Source organism: Lissotriton vulgaris, chromosome 7 (genome assembly GCF_964263255.1).
Source record: "Lissotriton vulgaris chromosome 7, aLisVul1.2, whole genome shotgun sequence".
Taxonomy (NCBI): domain Eukaryota; kingdom Metazoa; phylum Chordata; class Amphibia; order Caudata; family Salamandridae; genus Lissotriton; species Lissotriton vulgaris.
This window is the reverse complement of record NC_141695.1, coordinates 882187458-882210155: the sequence shown is the minus strand read 5'-3', so window position 1 is coordinate 882210155 and position 22698 is coordinate 882187458. Positions and strand designations below refer to the sequence as shown.

Sequence of the window (22698 nt, the reverse complement as noted above, 5' to 3'; positions counted from 1 at the left end):
CAGTATCAAACGTAGTAAAGTCTCTAGTGGGTGTATTTTAATGAGACGAACTACCTTAGAATACCGAGACATATTCAATCTTCTGTAGTTACTTCAAAAACATTCCAATTAATCCAGTTTTTAACCACTCATTAGTCATTTGCTAGAAACTACCTATATGGAATGTATTCCATTAGTCAAACCTATTGTGCATTTAGAAAATTCACGAGCCACAGGCTGTTAAAATAAAAATTATACTTTATTGCTTTACAAAATGGTTTAGACTCTCATAGAGAAACAATACTTTACAACATACGAGGATATTACAGAATCCTCGTATTAAATACAATTGGTGGATGTGCCGTCCATGCAGAGGAAGTGAGTTGCCGGCAGGAATGAAGGAAGCAAAGGAACACACATGAGCAGGCAGTGCTTCTAATGCTGTGTAGAATAACATATGACAACACACGCATGTTGAGGACCACAATACCTGAGGGCTGCAGTGACAGGGATGGAAGAGCGGAAGCATCCTGAAGAAGGGCACCCTGACTCCAAAAATTGTAGTTTGGAATTATATAAATTCTGGACACCAATACCTGACCCTTGCCAATGGGCATTCGGAATTTCGATGACTTATTCTTAATTCTGATTGGTGAAATAGAACTTTGCTTTTTTATACCGCTATTGAGCATATTTGTATTTTATATTTTGGAAATCCCGCTCAACTGTGTCTTTAATGTTTCCAACATTAATCTAACTCTAATGGTGAATAAAGGATCTCCGGTTAATGGCCTTTGGAAGCAGAGACCAGCTAGGCAAACTGCAAGGCCAACGACTTTGTTCAGGAATTTTAGAGAAAGAGTAAAAAATATCTTCTGAGAAATTTATGATCAGGTTTGAGAGCTGGTGTCACCAAAGGATTATAAAGGATTGGAGGAACAACGGGAATGGGTAGTGTTTAAGACAGCAGCACTCTTACTCTATGTGATATAATGGGCAAATAATCTTGAAACTACTTTTGGACCATCCAAGCATCAATGCTAAATAATTGACGGGTGGTGAGATTCAATCCAGGGACACCTGAACAAGACTGGTTTCACCATCTGTCACAGGAGGAGGCTATGCCCAGCTCGTGTGCAAAATATTCTCCAGTGATTGATTTGTAACTCTTACAAACACAGCCATGCATAATACCTCAGGACATGGGAGTAAGAAAGGAAGTTTAATTGGAAAAGCACTGGAAAAACATTGGAAAAGTAGCTCCAAGTGGATTCTATTGAGCTGATCAGGCAAGGGTTAAGAGGAAAGGGAAAGTGGGGGTGTGACAGGTCTACAAGGCTGGTCCCCACTGCTATCTGCACAGATTACAGAGTGCAAGTTGTGCAGGGAGAACACCTTAGCCCATTGGTTGTTTTAGAAACACAAGTAGAAACAATAAAATCGTTGAAGGCCATGAGAAAAACACAAATTGTCAAAATTACACAAAGTACTGTGGACAAAGCAACATCTGGCAGGCCCTTAACTGCATAGTGTGGTCATGTTATAAACGTTCTTGCAAGTAAACTGCATCGAGCTCTGTGTTACCGGAGCAGTGTAGCTCGCGTACACTCAGCATAATTAGTATTGCAGTGCTCTTATTACTTAAACAGTCTTTATAACACTGTAATTCTGCAGCACTCTGGTTGTTAATAAGTCAGTATTCATGTGACTGATGTGGTCTAGTTATTGCGCTTTAAATAGACCTGTTGCGTGAGCTTGCTCCAATTATGCCGGCAGTGTATGTGCTACTGGAGTTATATCTAGGTTATAGTCTCTACAAGAAAAAAGGAGTTCCCTAACAATTGCTCGGCCAGCACAGCTAACACTGAAGTGCTTTCACTGAATGAGCCATCGTACAAAAACACTGAAGCGCTCTGACAGTGGGTGTATCTCACCCTTGGGTGCTCTGTGGTAGTGTCTTCTATGTTGAGGTTCTCCAACTGTCATATAGTTACAATGTGCGTTTGATCTCCTGCAGCTTTGCTCTTACCTCTTCTCCCCCTGTGATTCCACCTTGTGAGCATCTCTCCACCATGTTTCTGTTTTTTACATCTCGACTTGATCTTTTTTGCCTTGTGAACATCACTTTTCCACACACCCTGCCAATATCTGGCACACGTACACCAATCTCAAGGATGCTATCTAGCACAACCTTTTTGGAGCTTAGCCAAGGTTCCAGGGCCAGCCTGGTGGAGGGCCACGTGATACTCCATTTTGGGGACCAATCTTTCAGTCATGCCTGGACTCCTGAAGCTGAAAGGCTCCTTGTCCTGAGACCATCCACAGAGATTGGTTCTGGCACAGTCTTTCGTACCTCTTGATCCCGTCTATGTAACAGACATGCTTAACAATCAGTAAACAAATAGTGCCCCTTGCCAGAACCTGTGACCAGATTTTACTGCACGCTTGTAGAAAATGTACTTTGCATTACGCTGTGTCAGTATCTTTTTGTTTGAAGTCTGGTCTTCATCATGCACACACATCTGTAGCATAATGTGAGTAATGTGTAGATACGAGGGTGCAGATTTGACACACTTACATCTCACATGGGGCTAGGCATGCCAACCAGTTAACAATCGTAACAACATACCACAGCAAGGCAATTTTGTGTCCAGATCCAGCTACAGCCAGAAGTCCATTTAACTTGCAATGCTTGGCATTTAACCATATGCTCTCCTTTGGCAGTACTAATGCTTGAAAATGTGCAAGAGTGTTGGGTAGAGTACCAGGGTGCCAACGGTAAGCCTTTAGGGGCCACAACGGGATCAAGGATGATGACGTTCAACATGATACTTGAGTTTGCCACCATAGTTTAATCCACAGGTGGATTTGGGCTTCTGTTGACCCTTGACTCCAGACTACCTTATTGAAAAGGTTTCATCCAGGGACCAGTGGTCAGAAGATAACTTCCTCCGAACTACCATAGTCACTCTCCACCATGTCAGAGTCCTCATAGTTAGGGACCACCAAGGAAAGGGCCCTGAGAGTTGGGCCTGGACCCTCAACATCAGCATAAGAAGGCTGGGCCACACTCAGGCGCACACTGACCCGCTTGTAGCCAGGACTGGGCTGAAACTGCTTCCCCTCTGGTAAGGGGTAGTAACTGATGGCAGTGTATTCGTTCTGGCATTGGGAGGGTGGCGCCTCCTCTGGTCGAGGGATCATCAGATCTTCCAAGTTTTTATTGCTGTAGAGAGTGGGAAGGGGTGCCCGCTTGTTGGCCTGGTCCAGTGGGAATGGGAAACCTCCATAAAGGTTCACATGTTCAGAGTCCCTGGGAAGAGGAGGAAGTGGTGGAGGAGGAAGGGGCCGGTGTGTGATCTCGTAGCGCTGATACTCTTGAAGTGCAGGAGGTATGTAACTTGGTGGCCAGTACGTTGTTTCGGCAGGAGGCACTGGAAGAAAAAAAAAAGAGAGAGTTACTTTAATGGTACCTTTTCCTTTAACATCCATTTGATCTTATCCTGCAACCAATTAGTATATAACAGAGGTTCAAGCAGGGGTCTGTGGGTGACATTCAGATGTAATGTGCAAGCTTGGTGTTGGTCCCAAAGGTGGCAATCGTAAGGGCACTGAAGGTTGAATTGTCAAATGTGTTTTGCAGACAGTGCAGGATGCTAGAAAGGAAAAGGCTCTCTATACAGTTTAGAGTTGCTGCATAGTCCACTGCTTTGAGCATAGGTACTTGTAGGACATGAATGCTTACTTAGGAGAATATATATGCATTGGCTGTAGATTCAGAAATGGCTAGGGTAGCTAAGCAAGGAGGTGTCAGATAGGAGATGGACTAAGATGGTGGCAATGAGGTGGCAATCAGGCGCTGAGAATATGTAGGGCTGCACTGCAGCCTCAGTAATGAGTAATAGAAAACATGAGAGCAGAGTGAGAGGAAGCGCCCTCCACCCACAATGATCAACGAAAGCCACATTTTACTAACATATTAGTTTCAGAGAGAGAATCATTGATTTCTCTTCTGATATTGAGTTGTACATTCTACATCTCCGATAAACCACGTCTTGGTTACCAGTGGATGTTGACCTCGTGTCAAGTCACTCACAAGAATGGTGTGGGAACCGTTTAAACTAACTTGTAGCTGACAGTTCAAAGGTCACAGAGAGACCAGGGACTGGCCAGTGTTGACAACCGTCACTTCCTCCCTACTGGTTCACTCTTGAGAAAAATGTCTTCTAGGTTTGCCCATGAGCAAAAATATTTATTTTAGAAATTCACTCTTTTGTGAGAACAACTAGATTTTGCTTTCTAGAGCAATACAATGCCTGCTTTAACTGGCTCCAGGCTGGGTCAAGTTTGATTTATGTGGCCCTGGCATTCTGTAAGAATATCATTGGCTGGCAGAGATTGCCTTATAGGCAATTACATCTGAATACAGAACTTCAGCTGGCTTAAAGCTGCTAAAGACATGGCAATACAAATATACTATTCGGTCTTAGGCGGGAGTGGCTTTCAGACTGCCAATCGTCCTATTGTATTTGCACCGAACTGTGCTAATGGCGAGAACACGCACTACTTTTGGAATTCTCCTTCCTAATCCTACAGGGGCTTACTTTTTCATTGTGGAAAGTTAAATATTCAGAGTTCCAAATTGATGAACACTATACTTTTACGGCACAAAACGAGATGTGAAATAAGCTTGATTTAGGGTAGGCAAGCTCTGCTCAGTTTGTGCGCCTTCATTGTTCGTAAACATGTTTTTCATGTGCAGCTGTTCAGAAAAAATACTGCAAACTATCTGTGTGCCACATAGCAGTCTGGGCCAATGGCAGTGCGAGCTGTGAGTCACAGCGCATAGCAGACCTATGGCAGACAGAGTGAGGCAATGACAGATGCCTGACCAGAGCAAAGCAGGGTGTACACGCTGTGCGTACGCCTGAACGCTAGTCCAATGACAGAACCAGAATTGTGGAACGTTACGCGGTCTTTCAGAAACCTAAATATGATTATAACTTAGAAGAGGGGCAGAGGTCTAAGGAGCACACAGAGCATGCACAGACATCAGTGGCGGCTCCTCCACTATGGCGGAGGAGCGTCATCCCACTGCTTTGAGCAGTGCAAAACACAAAACATAAAATGATAATAACTTTGTGTTATTATCATTTTATTTTCTTCATGCAGCTTTGCAGATGGATAGGTGTGCGGGTCTGCTGCGCTCTGGGAGCAGAGCAGGGGAGGAGTGGTTTGCCCACTCCTAAGTGTGCAATGACTGTTTGGTTGGCCCTCTCGCGCAGCCCAAAGCAGTCATGCGCACTTTCCCTGTTCTCCATGCAGGCTGCATTACAGCCTACATGGAGAACACGCCCACCGCTTCAGTCCCTGGCAGAGCGCCGTGCCATGCCGCTCCGACCAATCACAATGCTGCATTGCAGAGCAGTGATTGGTCAGGTAAGCCTGGGTGCTTACCAATCACAACGCTGCATTGCAACGTTGTGATTGGTCAGTGGGGCCTAGCTGTACTTCCTGTTCAGCGGAGAGCAGGAGTAGAGACGCAAGACCGGTGCAAGGCAACCCCACCGTGCAATTCCCCCTCCCCGCTACTCCCCCCCACCATACCACCCACGAGCCATGCCGGCTTCCACTGACAAAGTTAAGTCAACAAATAAGAGGGGGGACCAGCAGCTTGTTCAGGTCCAGTGTCCGTGCTCCACAAATCACTGTTAAATCATAAGGGACACTGTTCCACGTTGAGGGTGCAATGTGTCACCCAGTCAGTAAAAAGAAAGATTGAGAGTAGAAAAGAAGAGGCAAGAAGGAGGAAAAAGAGAGAGGCAAAAGTTCATCCCCAGTATCAAGGATCCAATCCCGAAGGGGAGAGCCAAGTCTTGCCTCTTAGTTGCCCTCACACACCCCAAAGGATGTCATGCTTCATCATCGGGCTTTTGCTCCTCGTCGGGCTGGCGCTGCGATGCCCGATGGTACCACGAAGGTTCACTTTCACAGAGATCTTTTAAGAGAAAAGCTGTTAAGTAAGTGCGGGTGTGTGGGGTGGAGCCGGTGGATAAAGTGGTGTGGTGCGTGCAGGGGTAGATAAATAAAAATACCTGGGGAATCCACTGGTGAACATTTTAATAGTGTGGTGATCCTGGTAGGCTAAAGAACCAGAAGGCTGGGAGAGGGTAGGTGCTAAAGAGCTGGCACCCGACGCAACCCCAATAGTGTGCGGGCATCCAGCGGAGACTAGCCTTGGGAGACTGCTCCCTTTTACGTGAGGGTACCTACTGTGCTTGGGCATATCTACAAGTCGAGATTGCCGACCACACAGTAGGGAAAAGAACCCTGTGGTCAATCCCAAGCCACCCCTTACCCATGTGGGTAACCATCTCTATTCTGGAACCCCATGTTATGTTCACATCTACCACATCAGTCAGGTCCTGAAGAAACGCCATTGATCGTTCAGACACATAAGGCGTGTAACATGTCGACCTTTTGTTTAGTTACACGGGCACATCAGGCCTTATAGTAACTCACCAACCAGTAAACTCGTCTTTTATGTTTTGGAGCATCAATTGCAGGTCTCTACCTAAAAATAAAGATCACATTTTTGACTTACTAAATTCTGCTCAGCCAGATGCTCTGTTTTTAACAGAAACCTGGCTTGATACAAGTTCCGGGCCTGACGTTGCTAGCGCCCTTCCCCCTGGCTATGTCATTGCTAGAAGAGATCGAGATACTGGGAAAGGTGGTGGGATTGCGGTTATTTTCAAGGCTACACATTCATGTCAATTGGAGGCCCTTCCTTTTCCCGACTGTGAAGCCGCTTTGTTCAAACTAACGGTCTCTCCTCAATTGAGATTATCAGGTATGCTCATTTACCGCCCCCCTGATAAATCTACCCACTGGCTGTCGTCGTTTGCAGAACTTGTTGCTCCATTTGTTCTGAAGTCAGCTAATTTTACCATCTAGAAGATCCCCGCAATAATTTAAGCAAAACATTTCTTTCCGACTGTGAGGCTATTAATTTAATCCTGTGCAATCAAGGACCCACCCATCAGGCCGGTCACTTACTTGATCCCATTCTTTCTAACATTCTGCTTGACTGCAGTGTTCCTGCTCTCCCTCTTGACTGGTCGGACCATTTTGCTATTCAATTTAGCCTAGCTGTAGAGAGGGCTAAGATGCTGGCTTCTCCTGATATGGTAGGTAGCCATAGAGCATGGACTAAGTTGAACATTTCTTCTTAAAACAAATCTATCTTCGTGTTTGCAATGTTAATTCATCAGCAAACCCTCAGCAGTGCTAAATTAGTAATAGAATAATTCCGGACCTTTAGCGAGATTTCGTTCTTTGACACGCTGAAGGGAGGGCGGTTTAATTGTGATTATCGATCTCGAGTATTTCTGTAGTTATATATTTGTTCGTTTTATCATCACTTTAGGCCACCGACCCATATTCAAACAGAGGTTGGGTTTGACCTCAGCCAGAGGCACGATTCATCGTAGGGCAAGCAGAAGCCCGCACTAATAACCAGGTAACACACAGAATTGCGGTCTCACTTACTGTGATTAAAATTGAGGAGGTGGCAGACCTTTTGGGGTTAATATATGTTCTCCCTCTCTTTGATTGACTAGGGTTTTCAACCTGGGTGAGGAAGGAGCTATGACCTTGTCTTACAGCATCTATTAAAGGATTTTACTACGTGCGGGGCACTTTTAGCCTCCCTTTAAACAGAGGTAGGAGTTGTTCCTTTGTTGGTCCTTTAGTGAGCGTGTTTGAATTTTTGGCGCCTTGCTTTTATTAGGGATGTATCTTCATTGTGCTCCCTTTATGGCCCCAAGTCTTGCCTCATAGTTGCCCTCACACACCCCGAAGGATGTCATGCTTCATCATCAAGCTATTGCTCCTCATCGGGCCGGCGATGCAATGCCAGACGGTCCCCCGAAGGGTCACTTTCACAGAGATTTTTTAAGAAAAAAGCTGTTAGGTGAGTGCCGATGTGTGGGGTGGATCCGGTGGACAAAGTGGTGTCTCTCTTTTTCCTCCTCCTCTCCTCTTCTTTTCTACTCTCAATCTTTTTTTACTGACTGGGTGACACATTGCACCCTCAACATGGAAAAGTGTCCCCTATGATTTAACATCCTCCACTGACAAACATAAGGATTTCCCGTGCCTGCAAAATAACCAAGAGAGATAAGACTTGACTATTATGAGTTTGAGTGTGTGATAATTGTCACTTGAGCAAAGGAAAATATAAGAGTAGATATTGCTTTTGAGTGTTGCTGGAGTTTCCAACACCATTCCCCTGAGTTAGTAATTATGGGCATCTTTGCGATGCCGCGCAGTCAGACCGCCAAGCGTTATCGTGGCTGTCAGGAGACCACCTGACAGGCAGTTGGCAGTCCAACTGCAGCATTACAATGTGACCGCCATGATGGCAGTCGGAAACTGCTCCATACCACAGCTGTTTGTGCTGCAGCCGTTAAAAAGGGCTGCAGCACAAGCCACCATGGTATCGAGTACCTCCTACACATTCATGCACCGTGTGCCATGCACCAAATGGTGCATGGCACACAGTGCATGAAGGTGTGTGGGGCACCACATGTGCCCCAAGGACCACTTTGCTGTGGCCCCTGTTTGGGGCTCCTAAAACCAGTTTCCAACAGCCTTATCATGGTGGTCTATCTGATATGAAAGGGCTGTAGAAAAGGGGTATCGTAAACCGAACAGCGGTGTCTGCCTCGGCACTCTTTCCTGTCTGGACTGCAAATCCGACTGCCAACCCATAGGGATCTGAGGTTCTGGGGAAGGCGGCGGTCTTCCCTTCGATAGCTTGAGGTCCAACCGCTGGTACTGTAATCCGACGATCGCTCGAAGGGCTGTCTGCCAGTGGGACCGCCACCGATGGCCTGTTTGTGGCAGTCCCACCAATATCAAAATCAGCCCCTATGTATTTGTATTTGTATTTATTTTATTTGTAAAGCGCTAACATTCATCCTGAAAGGACATCACGGCGCTGAGAAAAAGTTTGCAGGTGATTTTAACGGCAGCACTAGTTGAGAATTATTGATCTGACCTGGGGAAGAGGAATGTCTTTAGTTGTTTCCTAAATGAGAGGAAGCAATCAGTTGTTCTGAGTTTGGGGGGTAACTCATTCCACTTTGTTGCGGCAATGTGAGAGAAGGCCCGTTCTCCCATCTTGACAGTCCAAGCTCGGGTGATGGATGCTCTACCTGACGTCATAGATCGTAGGTTTCTAGAGGGTTTATGAAATCTGATCATGTCATGTAGGATGATGGGGCCTGTATCGTGGAGTACTTTGTGTGAAATACACAACAGTTTAAAAATGGCTCGTTGTCGCATTGGAAGCCAATGAAGCTCACGCATACAGTTTTTGGCTGAGTCGTATTTTCTTTTATTACAGATGGCTTTGGCAGCGGCATTCTGAACCATCTGTAATTTGGAGAAGAGGTAATCTGCCATTCCCACAAACAGGGAATTGCCGTAGTCCAACCTACTCATCAATAGTGATTGGACTAGTGTTTTCCTGCAATCTGTCGGAACCCAAGGAAAGACTCGTCTAAGCATCTTCAGAAGGCCGAAGCCTCTGCCGCAAACTATGGAAACATGGGATTTCATGGATAAGTCCCTATCCAGTGTTATTCCTAGATTTTTGGCTTTTGCAGTAGGGTTGGGAGGCAAGCCCAAGTCGCTCGGCCACCAGCTGTTGTCCCAGGCCTGTGTGCCTCTGCCGAACAATAGAATTTCAGATTTGTCAGCATTTAGTCTGAGACAGTGGTCCTGCATCCAAATTGCCAACTCAGTCAAGCAGTTCGTAAGTCTGGTTTTAGAGTCATCTTTTTCATCAATGGTGACCATCAGCTGGGTGTCATCCGCATAGGAGCACATTTCGACACCCCACTATTTGCTGATGGTTGCCAATGAGGAGACGAACACGTTGAACAGGGTTGGGCTCAACGACGCCCCCTGGGGAACTCCGTATTTTATAGGTCACGGAGGGGATGTGTAGTCACCCAAGCGAACTGATTGGGTTTGATCCGCTAGGAACGATTGTAACCAACCTAGTGCTTTGTCTTGGATTCCTTTCTCTGCCAGGGTGTTCAATAATTGATCGTGAGGTACGGTATCAAAAGCCGCTGATAAACCAAGGAGTATCAGAGCGACTGTTTTACCTTGATCCACCTTGGTTCTAATACTGTCTGTCACCGCTAGGAGTGTGGTTTCGGTGCTATTGTTTGTCCGGAACCCTGTCTGTGAAGCGTCCAGCAAGCCATTGACTTCCAAAAATGTGGAAAGTCGTCTGTTGACCAACTTCTCCAGGACCTTTGATAAATAAGGTAACTGGGATATTGGTCTGTAATTGGCCGGATTGTTTACATCTGCCCCAGCCTTCTTTACTAAAGGGGTAACTAGGGCCTGTTTCCATGATTTTGGGAATTCGGCAGAACTAAGGGAGAGATTAAGTGCTCTAGTGACTTCTGGACATATTACAGGGGTTAGCTGGGAAAAAATGTAATGTGGGCATGGGTCAAGTGGTGAACCCGACTTGACCTCAAGCATGACTTTTTCTACCTCTTCTGTAAAAGGGCCAAAACTGTGACAGATGGTATGTGCAACGGTTGGTACATGTTGTTCGTTTTTTACCGTCCCTGGTTTTGGAAAGGAGGCATAGATGGTATCAATTTTTTCACAGAAAAAGTCATTACATTTGTTACAGTTCTCCTGTGAAGGAGTAAGATGTAAGGAGAGATTGGTTGAGTTGCATAATTCTCTGACAATTTTAAAAAGTTCTTTAGAGGAATTTTTATTCTCGGATACTCTGCGTGTGAAGTAGTCCTTTTTTGCATTTCTGATCGCTCTATGATAGAGTGTTTGTGCTTTCCTGAAGCTGTCTTTGGTCTCATCTGTCTTGGATACTCTCCATTTATGCTCAAGGGAGGTGCAATTTCTTTTTAAGAGTTTAAGCTCAGGTCCGTACCATCTCTCTGATTTTTTGTTGCCAGGTTTGTGACGGGATTGGGTGGTCGAACAATGTTCAAGTGCATTTTTAATGTTTTTTTGAAGGAGGTCTATTTCCTCATGGATATTAGTACTTGTACAGGAGGGATATGAGAAATGATTTCTGAATTTATCAGGTGTGAAGGATTTCCAATTTCTCGTGTTTGTTGTAAGTGCACTGTGTTTTTTGGTCTGGGGGATGGGGAGGTTAATGCGGAAGGTGATCATATAAGGATCGGTCCATAACAATGGTGTTAAAGGGTCAATGTCAATGGATTCGATATTAGAAAATATCAAATCTAATGTATGTCCTGCAATGTGTGTTGGTTGGTGGACTCTCTGAGATAACTGCAAGATAGCCATATCTTCCACTAATAGGTTCGTCAAAGAGCTGCTGCTGTTGTCCAGATGTATATTAAAATCTCCAAGGAGGAGGATGTTCTTGTTCTTTAAACAGACAGGCATGATTTGTGTGAGTATCTGTGAGCTAAAATTTAGTGTGCAGCCTGGGGGATTGTAGATTAAAATGCCTCCGAATAGCACATTGGTGTTTATGGACACCGTAAATGCCAGAACTTTATAGTTTTCCACCGGCACGATACTCTCTTGCCTGCATGAAAGGTGGTCTCTGAACAGTAGAGCTACACCTCCACCCTTTTTCTTAACTCTATTAACATTCAATATCTTATAGTCTGGGGGAAGGGCTGTGACTATGTCTGGGATATTGTGGTCATCAAGCCATGTTTCAGATAAACACACTAAATCAGGTTGATGTTCATTAAGAAGGTCCCAGATGTACGTAGAATGTTTGGGTAGTGATCTTACATTCATATAGATGCATTTAAGAGGAAATGTGGGTAGATTTAATTTCACAGGGTTCAGTTTAAGGGTACTTTCCCATCTACAATTGTGACAGCTAAATGGGCCGAAAGTGTCCATCGGACCCATGTGAGCACAATCAAATGTATTAGTGGTCGTCTTACCAATCAAATCCAGCAGTTCGCGGCTTGTATAGGTAATGTTTCCACCCGAGTCTGGTGCCTCACTAATAGTTTGGGCAGGGGTCATGGCCCCTGGCCCCGGTCGGCCGTGGACGGGCTTGCCTTAGGCGCGCCTTCGGCGCGCAAACGACGCGCCCGCTGCTCTCGTCCACTGCGCTTCCTGGGATTGCACATTTATATATGTGTGTCGGAAGATGGATGGGTGGGGGGCGTGGCCTAAAAAGTGGGCGTGGCTAGCGGCCTCGCCGCTGATGGCGGCGGCAAGATTTCCAGGTGGACACAGGTCCCAGAACAAGCAGCAGGTAGTTTTAAAATCAAATACCAAGTTACAAAATCAAATAACAGTTTTAAAAGATGTGCAAATTGCTGTAGTGCTTCCTCCCGGCTTTCCACCTCAGGAGAAGTAGTTTTAACAAGCGCTCGCAGGCAACGCTCTTAAATGCTTATGGGTGGGGGGCGTGGGCTAAAAAGTGGGCGTGGCTAGCGGCCTCGCCGCTGATGGCGGCGGCAAGATTTCCAGGTGGACACAGGTCCCAGAACAAGCAGCAGGTAGTTTTAAAATCAAATACCAAGTTACAAAATCAAATAACAGTTTTAAAAGATGTGCAAATTGCTGTAGTGCTTCCTCCCGGCTTTCCGCCTCAGGAGAAGTAGTTTTAACAAGCGCTCGCAGGCAAAGCTCTTAAATGCTTATGGGCGGGGGCGTGGCCTAAAAAGTGGGCGTGGCTAGCTCTCAGTGGATTTTGAAATGGCAGGCTGAAACTTAATACCCGGTGCTTCCATGCGAGATTGTGGTTAAGATATTTGGCAACAACGAAAGAGTCAAATAAACAATTGCAAGGGGAGGGTGGGATGAACATAGAGGTTCTTGAGGGAACCAGCATGAAATGTTAATTTTGGGGCATATTGTGGGAATGTTGTTAAACACATTTTCCTATCAATATTTTCTCTCAGGCTTGGTTTGGTTTGTTCTCATACTTTTTTCGTAAATATTATTTTATTAAAAAAAAAGCCACGGTGTACATTTATGAAACTTCTTAGTCAGTTTTCTGGTTCAAATACACATAAGAGATGGAATTCTAAAATTGGAGTATATGTGTTTATCAAAATTACAAAAAAAACAAGTCAAGGGGATGAATGTGGCAGTCTGTTGGCACCCCTGGCGTTCCCCTTGCTACCGCTGGTCTCAGGGCTCATGAAGGCAGCAGCAAGACTTAAAAGTTCTCAGCACTCTAAAAGTCCTGTTTATCATCTGTAGTTTTCACCCCTTCACCTGCACCTTACACCACTACAACAAATAGGATGCTATGGAGGGCTTGAGAGTGGAACAAGAGGTCAGTCAAAGAGTGACAATCTTGCAGGGTGACAATTTATGGACAATGACTTTTAAAATGCAGGAAAGGGGGCAAAATTCAGGATAGGCATTTAGGCGAATAGCTCAATTATATGGACACAGCTGCAGAGGCTGAGCAATCATACAAAAGAAGTAAGCAGCGACGGCTCGTGGAGGGAGTTACGGTGGGGCAGGAGGGCGGGGAGGGGGAGGGGCAGGGCGGAGGTTGCTAAAAACCGGCATATGGATAATTGCAGGTAAGTAAACAATTTAATTAATAAAACGAATTTCGTAGTGCGCCTTGCATCGCAAAATGCAATGCAGTGCGAGCTACGAAATTCGTTTTATTAATTAAATTGTTTACTTACCCGCAATTATCCATATGCCGGTTTTTAGCAACCTCCGCCCTGCCCCTCCCCCTCCCCGCCCTCCTGCCCCACCGTAACTCCCTCCACGAGCCGTCGCTGTAAGTAAGTGCATAGCGGTCACATGGAATTCAAAATAGGTTTATGGTTTCTGATTCCTATTATAGATAGCCATGTTGAGTAATCATTCATATGTAAATTGACTTATCTAAAGACGAAAAAAAAAAAGACAGAGCAGTTTTTTCAGTGACGAAGAGATCTGTCTGTGGACTTAAATCTGACCTTCGTCACAACTGCGAATTCGTAGATTCGACCATACTGCCCCCATTTTATTCCTGGAGTCATGACATTTTCACAGCTTTTATCAAAAGGGTGCAAAGAAAAAAGAGGGTCCCATAACGGGCATAAAATCCAATGAATTGCATTTTATATAGACTTTTGTATTTCATGTAGAGAGAAAATCATCAGTCGGAACGTTACAACATTTGGAAGGATTATATATTTTGGTGCGCAGATGATTCTTTGGGGTATTGTAGGTAAGTAGGCAAGTATTTTATATGTTTTAAGTGTTTTTAATTTAGCCATATCTGTGGCCGTGATAGTACTGTGGTACTCCAGAGGTATATAGCAATGACAAGTCATTAGCTGATTGTCTAATGACTGCCTTTACAAAAGTTAAAGGCAGCCATGTTGTTTTCAGTTCGAGTTTTCCTGTATTCTGCGTTATGCTACTCAATATAGATAAGTAGTGTTTGGAATTTTTCCTCACACATATTAACACTTTTTAAAAGTGGTGATAGGTTGGGAAGATTACTTATAAGTTTATATATATTTTTGAAAAATCGGGATCACTGCAGGAGTACCGCGGTAACAAAAAAAAGGAAAAAAGCGCAAATACACTATAAGGTACTATATTTTAGTGCTCTCCGTATTTTAAAAAAAAATATATAGAAACATATAAATATTTTGATCTACCTATTATACTTTACTAAAGCGGTAAAAGTTAGGGCAAAAATACCACTGCTAATACTTACCTACATCGGAAGGCATAACACAGGCAACTGTACCTACAAGCAACATCGCTGCATTTAACTTTTCTAAAGCCAGCGATTATAGAATCAACTAATGACTTGTAATCACTATGTACTGTGGTACTATTGTGTAATATCCCCACATTTCACTAAAATAACACAACATCTGATATCCCTAACTTTAAATACCTTATAACTTATAAATTAGTTACGCTTTGCACCTAAACTACACAAACTTTTCATGTGGGCACTATAATATGTAATCCTGAGACATTTTAACAAAATGCGACTGACTGTTTTCTCAGAACGGAAAATACAAAAGTGTGCAATTAAGCATGTTTTGGGACCACCTTTTTTCTCGGAACCCCCTTGACTAGAACCACACAAAACGTCTACTCCCTCCACAATGACAAAGGTGGAACAAGTATGCTAAATTTTGAGGATATTCGGCAAACCGGTCCAAAATTATTAAAGGAGAAAATATAAAAAATCCATTGGTCAATAATATATAAACATTTATGAACAAAATAAAGGAACACTTTACTACTCAAATAAAGTGGTAATAGGTTGTTAATCTCAATACAACTTAATACTTAATACCTAATTATACGTAACATCTCAGCCATAAGTCAGCAAAATGCTGACCGCACAATAATGGAAATTTGTGATAAAAACAATATGGCTGATTTTTACCTTTAGTAAAACACAGCCATGAACCAATCACATTCCCAGTTGTGAGCCCCATGTATCGTGGTATACCATCAATTAAGCACGGTACATCATAGCACAATTTTATATAATTTATATAATTTATACATGGAGAAGTGGAGAAGTGTGGCTCACTGGTTAGAGGAGGCAGATCTGGAAGCAGAGGTCAGCCCGGGACCAGGGTTCAATTCCCGGCTCGGCGGGGTCTTGCGTCCTAAAATGTCCATGGACTCGACAATTCTCGCTCTGGTGCCTACTCGATTCATGGGTTCACACTCTGCGACTCTGGGCAATAGCTTGCTTAATCTCCACAACGGCCCCTCGCGGCGGGATGCCTGGCTTTCACCTTGCAGATACCCTGCCGGGGTTATCTCACAGGGGAATACCAGGACGGGTTCCCTAAGCAAGCGCTTAGAAACCGCTCGGTGATTTGCGCTATATAAATTCCTGTACATTTACATTTACATACATTTAACATTACTTACACTATTAACTTATACAACCAGAAAATGTACATGTGCATGTTATAATATATATTTTGCAGCTATAAAATTGACGTTTTTTCACACACTTTAACTCTATGTTTCCTTTAAATTACACACTCTACTTAATGCCACTCTAATGCATAACATTTAACTTTACAGCACTACACTGTACTCTATTTAAAGTATGCCACTCCACTTTGACACTCTAGTATACACCACTATATTGTACAGTACATTAGTCCACTCTACTCTACCAGACTCCATTGAATGCCACTCCAATCTACAACACTAAACTCTACATTTTTATACTGCTCATCCCTGTCATCTATTACATGTTGTGTATGACAGTTTCTGGTCACCGCTACAATGTACTGCTCACAACTGTACACCATGCACTGTACGCAACTATAGTTTATGCTATTCCACTATATGCTTATCGACTATGCCCCACTTCACAATACAGTAGTGGACTGTGTGCTAGATCAGAAAAATTTGTTAAAATCAATATATATTTATTATCTTCACAGTAGCTATCCCTTAGACACCTTAAGTGAAGGGAACAGCATGCCTTTCTGCTGCCCCATTACATAGCTTTTTTTGCTTCATTTCCACAACACCTCCAATTTGTTACAGTAAATGGCAGCCATTTAATTTCTAACATTCAACCAAATCAGAGCGTTCGCAAGACCTGCGGGAGCCTCTCGCTCCTTTGATATGGTGATGGCTCATGGGAAATATGAGCCTCTCAACCCATAACAAGGCTCTATTTTTGATGTTGTGCTCTGGCAGGACGCCTGTGGAACTCTTGTGAGTTCAACTGCAAAGATATGCAATTATTTTTCACAATTAATATCTCAAAAACTACTGAACTGATTTACATCACATCTCAAAAAGCACAATCTGTGATCCAAGTTATAGCTTTATGATGAATTTGGTGGAATTCCGATCAGTTTTTGCTAAAACTTTTCTTAAAGAAGTCAATGGAAAATGCATGGAAATTTTATGTTTTGGGACCCTCCTTTTTTCTCAGCCACCGCTGGACGGATCACCCCAAAACTTTCCAGGAAGGAGCTGAGGTGGATGAACTTTTTTTTGGAAAGTTTTGTGAAGATTCATCAGACGGGGCGACAGTTACTAGCAAACCAAAAAGTACTGTCTATAGAAAAACAGACCTAACTACTTGTGACCATCTTCCTGTACTCTAAGGCAATTCTAGTTACTGAATTAAGGCAGTATCTTTTATTTTATTTAAAAATCTAGGTACGATTTTGATAGTAAACCACAATGAAATGCAAAAACCTACTCCTTCCTACCCTCCGTTCCTCCCCGCACACATAGCTGGAAAGACACCGAAAACAGGCCTTAAAATGAATATACACACTAGAAAACCTTGGCTAGCTGCATTATTTTCTCCAGGGAAGAAGGCAAATTTAGCTCAGAAAAGCAACAGTGACTGTGCTGACTCGGAATAAAATGTAAAAAAGGTATTTTTTCTTTGACACTTTCTCTTTCCTTTTTTCACTTTGATTTCCCTTTCCTTCTCTTTTTTCTTTCCATTTCCTTTTCAAGTTAACATTTCACCTCTTTCACTTTCTCCTCCCTCTTTCCTTTATGGTTATGTCTCGGGTGTTCTGGCTGCACAGGAAGAACTGGTAAAAGACAGAGGAATGGAGGGGCCTTTAGCATTTTATGTTGAGCCTGGCACTTGACTCTACATTTTAAATTCTATCTATGTGACTTGCTCTATTAGGAGTGGGCTAATTTCTTATGGAACGGTGTTAACAGTAGACCAATTCAACCTTATTTGAAATGAAGTAAAAACAAAAACAGTGGTAAGACAGTGATAATGTTACAATGAGAATAGACACGCTCACCGAAGTCATCACCTTCCCAAGTGCTCTTCACAATGGACTCATTGTCGGAGGTCGAAGGTGGAGCTGGTGGGAGGTTGGGAGCGACACTGCACACCACCGTTCCGCGGGCTTTCTGAGTGTTTCCAGAGCCAAAGGATGTGAATTCGGTTGCGTCCAGCTGTTTACGAGAGCCAGCTGCATTCAAATTGTTCTGCGAGCCAGTCCTTATAAGATTCAACTCAATAGGTGGTCCACCACCTTGCGTATCAACACCAATATTTTTGGAGAACTCATTCTTCAGGATAACGTCAGGGTCCTCCTTGGGGACAGGCTTATGGGCCATCTTCCGACGGCGTAGGTGCTTTTTCAGGATGAGGAAAGCACCTACCAGGATACCAAGCCCCAGGACACCAGCCACAATCTCTGCAATCTCGCGAGGCCCGGTCACCATGGTGTCGCTTCTAGTCTCAGGCAACTGCCTTACCTCACAGGTCGGGCCCCCATACCCATATGTACAGTTACAGTGTGGGGAGGCATCACTGTCGCTGTCCTCACAGTGGCCCCCGTTCATGCAAGGAGACTCTGGACACCCTAAGACATCATCCTCACATCTGCAGAGTAAAGGTTGGGAAGGGAGAAAGAGGCGAGAGCACACATTAGCCTTCTCACATCAACACACAATTAATTACATTCCGTCAATAAAAATTCTTAAATTAGCGGGTAGCAAAGAGTTTTCATGATAGCGTAGCAAATCAGAAGCTTCTGGGCAACAGTGGACAGATCCTGACACTACATGACTGGAGACCTCCAGCAATAAACACTTCTATGCAAAACGCCTTAAGCTGGTCTTAGCACATATCAACTTCTCCTTCTTGTAGGTGGAATGTAGAACCAGCAAAAGACAGTGAGACAGAGAATGCATGTCAACAGCACCGAGAAAGGAAACTTGTAAAGTGATTGTGAGCAGTGTTCGAGGGAGAAGAAGAAATACATGTAGACCGACAAAACAAGCATTATCAAAGCCAACAGGTCTCACTAGTTCTTAATTTGAGCCGGGGTTTCAGCTGGTGCTCAGCACCACTCGTTTTCGGGAGCCACCAGACTTTGACCCAGAGCAAGAGAAAAGAAAACACATTTGAAGGTAAGAAATAGGAAGATAAAGGCACAAAAAAGTGACAAAGGGAGTGTCTGAGGGTGGATGAAAGAGCCAAGAACTAGAATCAAGACTATGCAACCTTGATATTCGTCTCACTCAATATTCAATAGCACTGGCGGTAGGCTTCTGAGAAAAACTTTGGGCCACAGCACTTATTCTTTTAGAAATTAAGCACTTGGTCTTATTCATTTAAACTAATTACTCTGCCAATACTGTGCAGCATTAGCAAGAAAAGGAAGCTTATGCATCATGATGCTGTTAGTAGCTGCATAATTCCATGTGTGCATGTATACATTATGAAGCATACTTGCATACAAATGTTTGCTTGCAATGGCAGAATGATGTTGGTGATTTTTTTAATCTACCATATCAAGATGGCAGACACAACTTGGAGTGGTAGATTAAAATAAAAAATAATTTTTTTACATGCACGAAAGCATTTTTTTCTTCTAGGAGCGGTTAGATAGCAAATTGCATGCAAGACAGTGCCACAAGCTCATGGGAGGATACAAAAAGAGAAAGGGCTATACTAAGGAGGGACTACAAAGTCTAATGACCAATGAACGGCCACCATGTACAAAGGACAGGGACAGGAGCCAATTGAAAAGAGCGGGAAGTAGGCAGAGCTTTATGCACATATCCTGAATACAGCATGTCTCGAAGAGACAATGCAAGCGCTGCCTAGGCAAGACCTAAAAAGTAGTTTCCTGAATGTGAGCAGAAGGAGTATACAAGTCCCATACTGAATTCGTTGGTATCACAATGCTATGTATCGCACCTCATAAATAACCATAGGCCAGGTTATGTTATTTATTCTGTGCAATAAATAGCGCCTATTCTGAGTTTTTGGGGAATAACATGCGGATTTGGTCCTTGACACGCCGAAATCCACAAGGTACAGTAAATACTGTGTACTTTGCCCCTGTTCAATTTCGACAGGCTTGACCTGTAGAAATGTAGAGAGGAATTAGGTATTTAATGCACCAGGTGATTATTGGGTGTATTAAATAACCCCCACCCCTCAGAATTTCACCCCACACATAATCAGGGCCAAGTACCTTTTTTTGTGTGTGTTTTACAAAGTGAATTAATACTACAGCACAACGTATGCAGGGGAGGATGAGTGCATCGTCCGAGGAAGGCACTCTTTGAGAGGGAGGTGGCTAAGGAGGAAAGTGAAGCAGCAGGCGCATACACTGCAGAGGGTATAGGTGACTCCATGACAGAAGAGGTACATAATATTGTCTGTAGGTACAATTGTGGGAAGGGGATTTGTTGATGCTGATACTTTTGGCCAGTTTCACAATGATTTTGGGTATATTACTTTTGATAATTGGGGAAAATCCCGAACATCTGAGGAGTCTAGGTGAATTGTTGGAAACATGAAGTTTTGTTAAAATTTGACGCTGGGGTGTAAAGGGCTTCAGCTGAGGATTTGCTGACTTTGGGACCACGTTACGAGTGGGGTATTTTTATTGATCCCTACTCAAGTGTAGGTTTGTGCTCAGATTGAAATCACAAGTTTTCAGGTAATCACCCCATCCCTGCAATGTTTCCCAGAATAATTTTGTCAAATCAAACCTGCTGAAATTCACTGAGGGCAAACAGTAGGACAGGCAGATTTTGGTGTGCAAAGCACCAAGTCTAAATGTCACCGCCAGCCATATTGTGATGCTTGTATTTAGGTACCTTTCCGCGGTGGCGATGCCGCCACGGAAAGGCATGCGGTCTTCACTCTGGGGGCCCCCTGCGGGCCCCCAGAGTGAAGGAGAGGTGGGGGGTGCACACAGGAGGTACCTGTGGTACCCCCCTTCATTTGCATTTACAAAGTGGCAAGCACCGCGCGGTGCCTGCCGCTTTGTAAATGCAAATGCTGAAATGCATTTTTAGCATTGTGGCGGGCGGTGCAGAGAGCACCGCCCGCCACAATGCTAATAATACAGGATGTGCCCGCCACTGTGGCGGGCACATCCTAATACCACCCACGGGACCCCCGCCCTTATGGCGGCCGGTCCCCATTACCACGAGGATGGCGGGCGCCATCCTAATGACCCCCTATGTCTCCATCCTTTTCTGCAAGATCTATTTGCATTAGAACTGCTCTGATTACATTTACAAGTGTCTCGAAAATGCTATGTTACAATACTGTCCTCAGCTAAAGTGTAACATTTCAGTGATTTTTAGGGTGTTTAAATGTTTTTGGGGAAGCCATCAGGATGTTGTGCTGGTGAGATTTCTGGGACCTGGAACAAGAGGTACTACAGCTCCCTCGCCATATCCTGTTAATCCAAGGATTACATTTTTAGTTTGTATATGTTCAGAATTAAAATCTTACTTTCAGCACCACCCCGACAAGACAATGGTTTCCACTCTTTTGTGTGATGTAGCGCGTGCTCTTTGGGAAGCTGGATCTCACTGGTTTTGACATTCAAACGTAGGCTCGTAGGACTAGTAGTCATTCCTTTATTTTTTTAGAAGAGTATCTAGAGTGAAACTAGGTTACCAGTCATCCATCTTTTTTTAAGAAACCGGTGGAGCAGGAAACATGTGATATAACCTGTCTAATGCAAATTTAAGGCACCACACAGTATTCAGTCATTGCCACTGAAGAATTTAGCACCTCACAGAAGTTACTGGAAATCCTTATCACCCACTGAAGGCCTTCGGAAAATATATGCAGAATTTATTAGTAACAATTGCGCTACAGCTGGGAATCCATCAGCTTTTCTGCAACTTTTCTAAATGCAGCCGTACTGGCTCACAACTGTGCTATTAATACTTCAGGCAGTATCTGGGTGTAGCTGGGGTCCTCTACGTAAGGACAGAGGTGGTTTTGGCCATAGCAATGGAACTACCAGCAGTACCATTAGTAGCCTGTGCGAGGCCCACAATAACACCCTCCAACAGTCGACAAAAACATAAAATCTTGGCAACCCACAACTATGCAGGGGGTACCAAATTGGTCCTAAAAGCAGAAAAACAGTCTAATTCCTAACTAAAGGAGGATGGCAAAGTAACTACTTAAGGTCGTAAAAATCTTTGCACTGTTCGCCAGTCACAAATATTGTGTAAAGTATAAACGGGACCCCCAAAACTACTATGGCCAGCCTTCTGGTCTCACCTAGGTCCTTGGTGCTGGCTCAGGCATTTGCAGGTGTATCCGCTGTGAGTTGGGGTGCAGGTGCCACCCCGAAGGCACGGCTGGGAAGCACAGCTGTCTCGGTCCAGCTGACAGTGCTGACCAGTAAATGGCGGGGGGCAAATGCAGCTGTAACCTGGGGAGAAAGGTACAAATGGGTCAAAAAATGCAGGGCATTTACGTAACATATGAAATGTAATCAATTACGGTACATAAACTAGTCATGGAGAACCCATGGAGTTATCCAACTCACTGGTGTCCAGTCAGCTGCAAAAAAGAATACTTTGACTCATTACAATTGCATGATCTATGCCCGCTAAGAGGGCGATTCCTTGGGACCTGGGGAGGAATGAATTGCCATGTGGCATTTATACTGTTAATAAATAACATGTTCATATGAGCCTTTAGCAGCACCTACATGTTTCACCACATAAAGGATATCATTGGGATTGGGAGGGTGTCCATGCGCTTCTATATGGGCAGGTTTCTTCAACCTCGCATTCTTGGGGGTGCACCTGGTCTCACCCGTGAGTAGCAGGGGCCCCACCATCTTTGGCTTTCAGGAAAGCTATTCAATGATATGACATCTAGTGTGCTCTCTAGAGGCTGCCATGAGTTTCAGTATAGTGGCAGCTGGTAGC

The 22698-nt window shown here is 44.0% G+C and overlaps 1 protein-coding gene across 1 annotated transcript in view; it reads right to left on the bottom strand.

Annotated features, from left to right (window-relative positions):
- Window positions 1–219: 219 nt before the first annotated feature.
- FAT2 (FAT atypical cadherin 2) overlaps window positions 220–22698 on the bottom strand; it is a 231215-nt gene continuing 208736 nt past the window's right edge. The window contains exons 21-23 of the mRNA XM_086931273.1: window positions 22040–22193; window positions 17784–18373; window positions 220–3413 (exon numbers count right to left, since the gene is read on the bottom strand). Of these exons, the coding sequence (XP_086787399.1) occupies window positions 2914–3413; window positions 17784–18373; window positions 22040–22193 (1244 nt within the window). The 3' untranslated portion in view covers window positions 220–2913. The remainder of the gene's footprint in view (window positions 3414–17783; window positions 18374–22039; window positions 22194–22698) is intronic.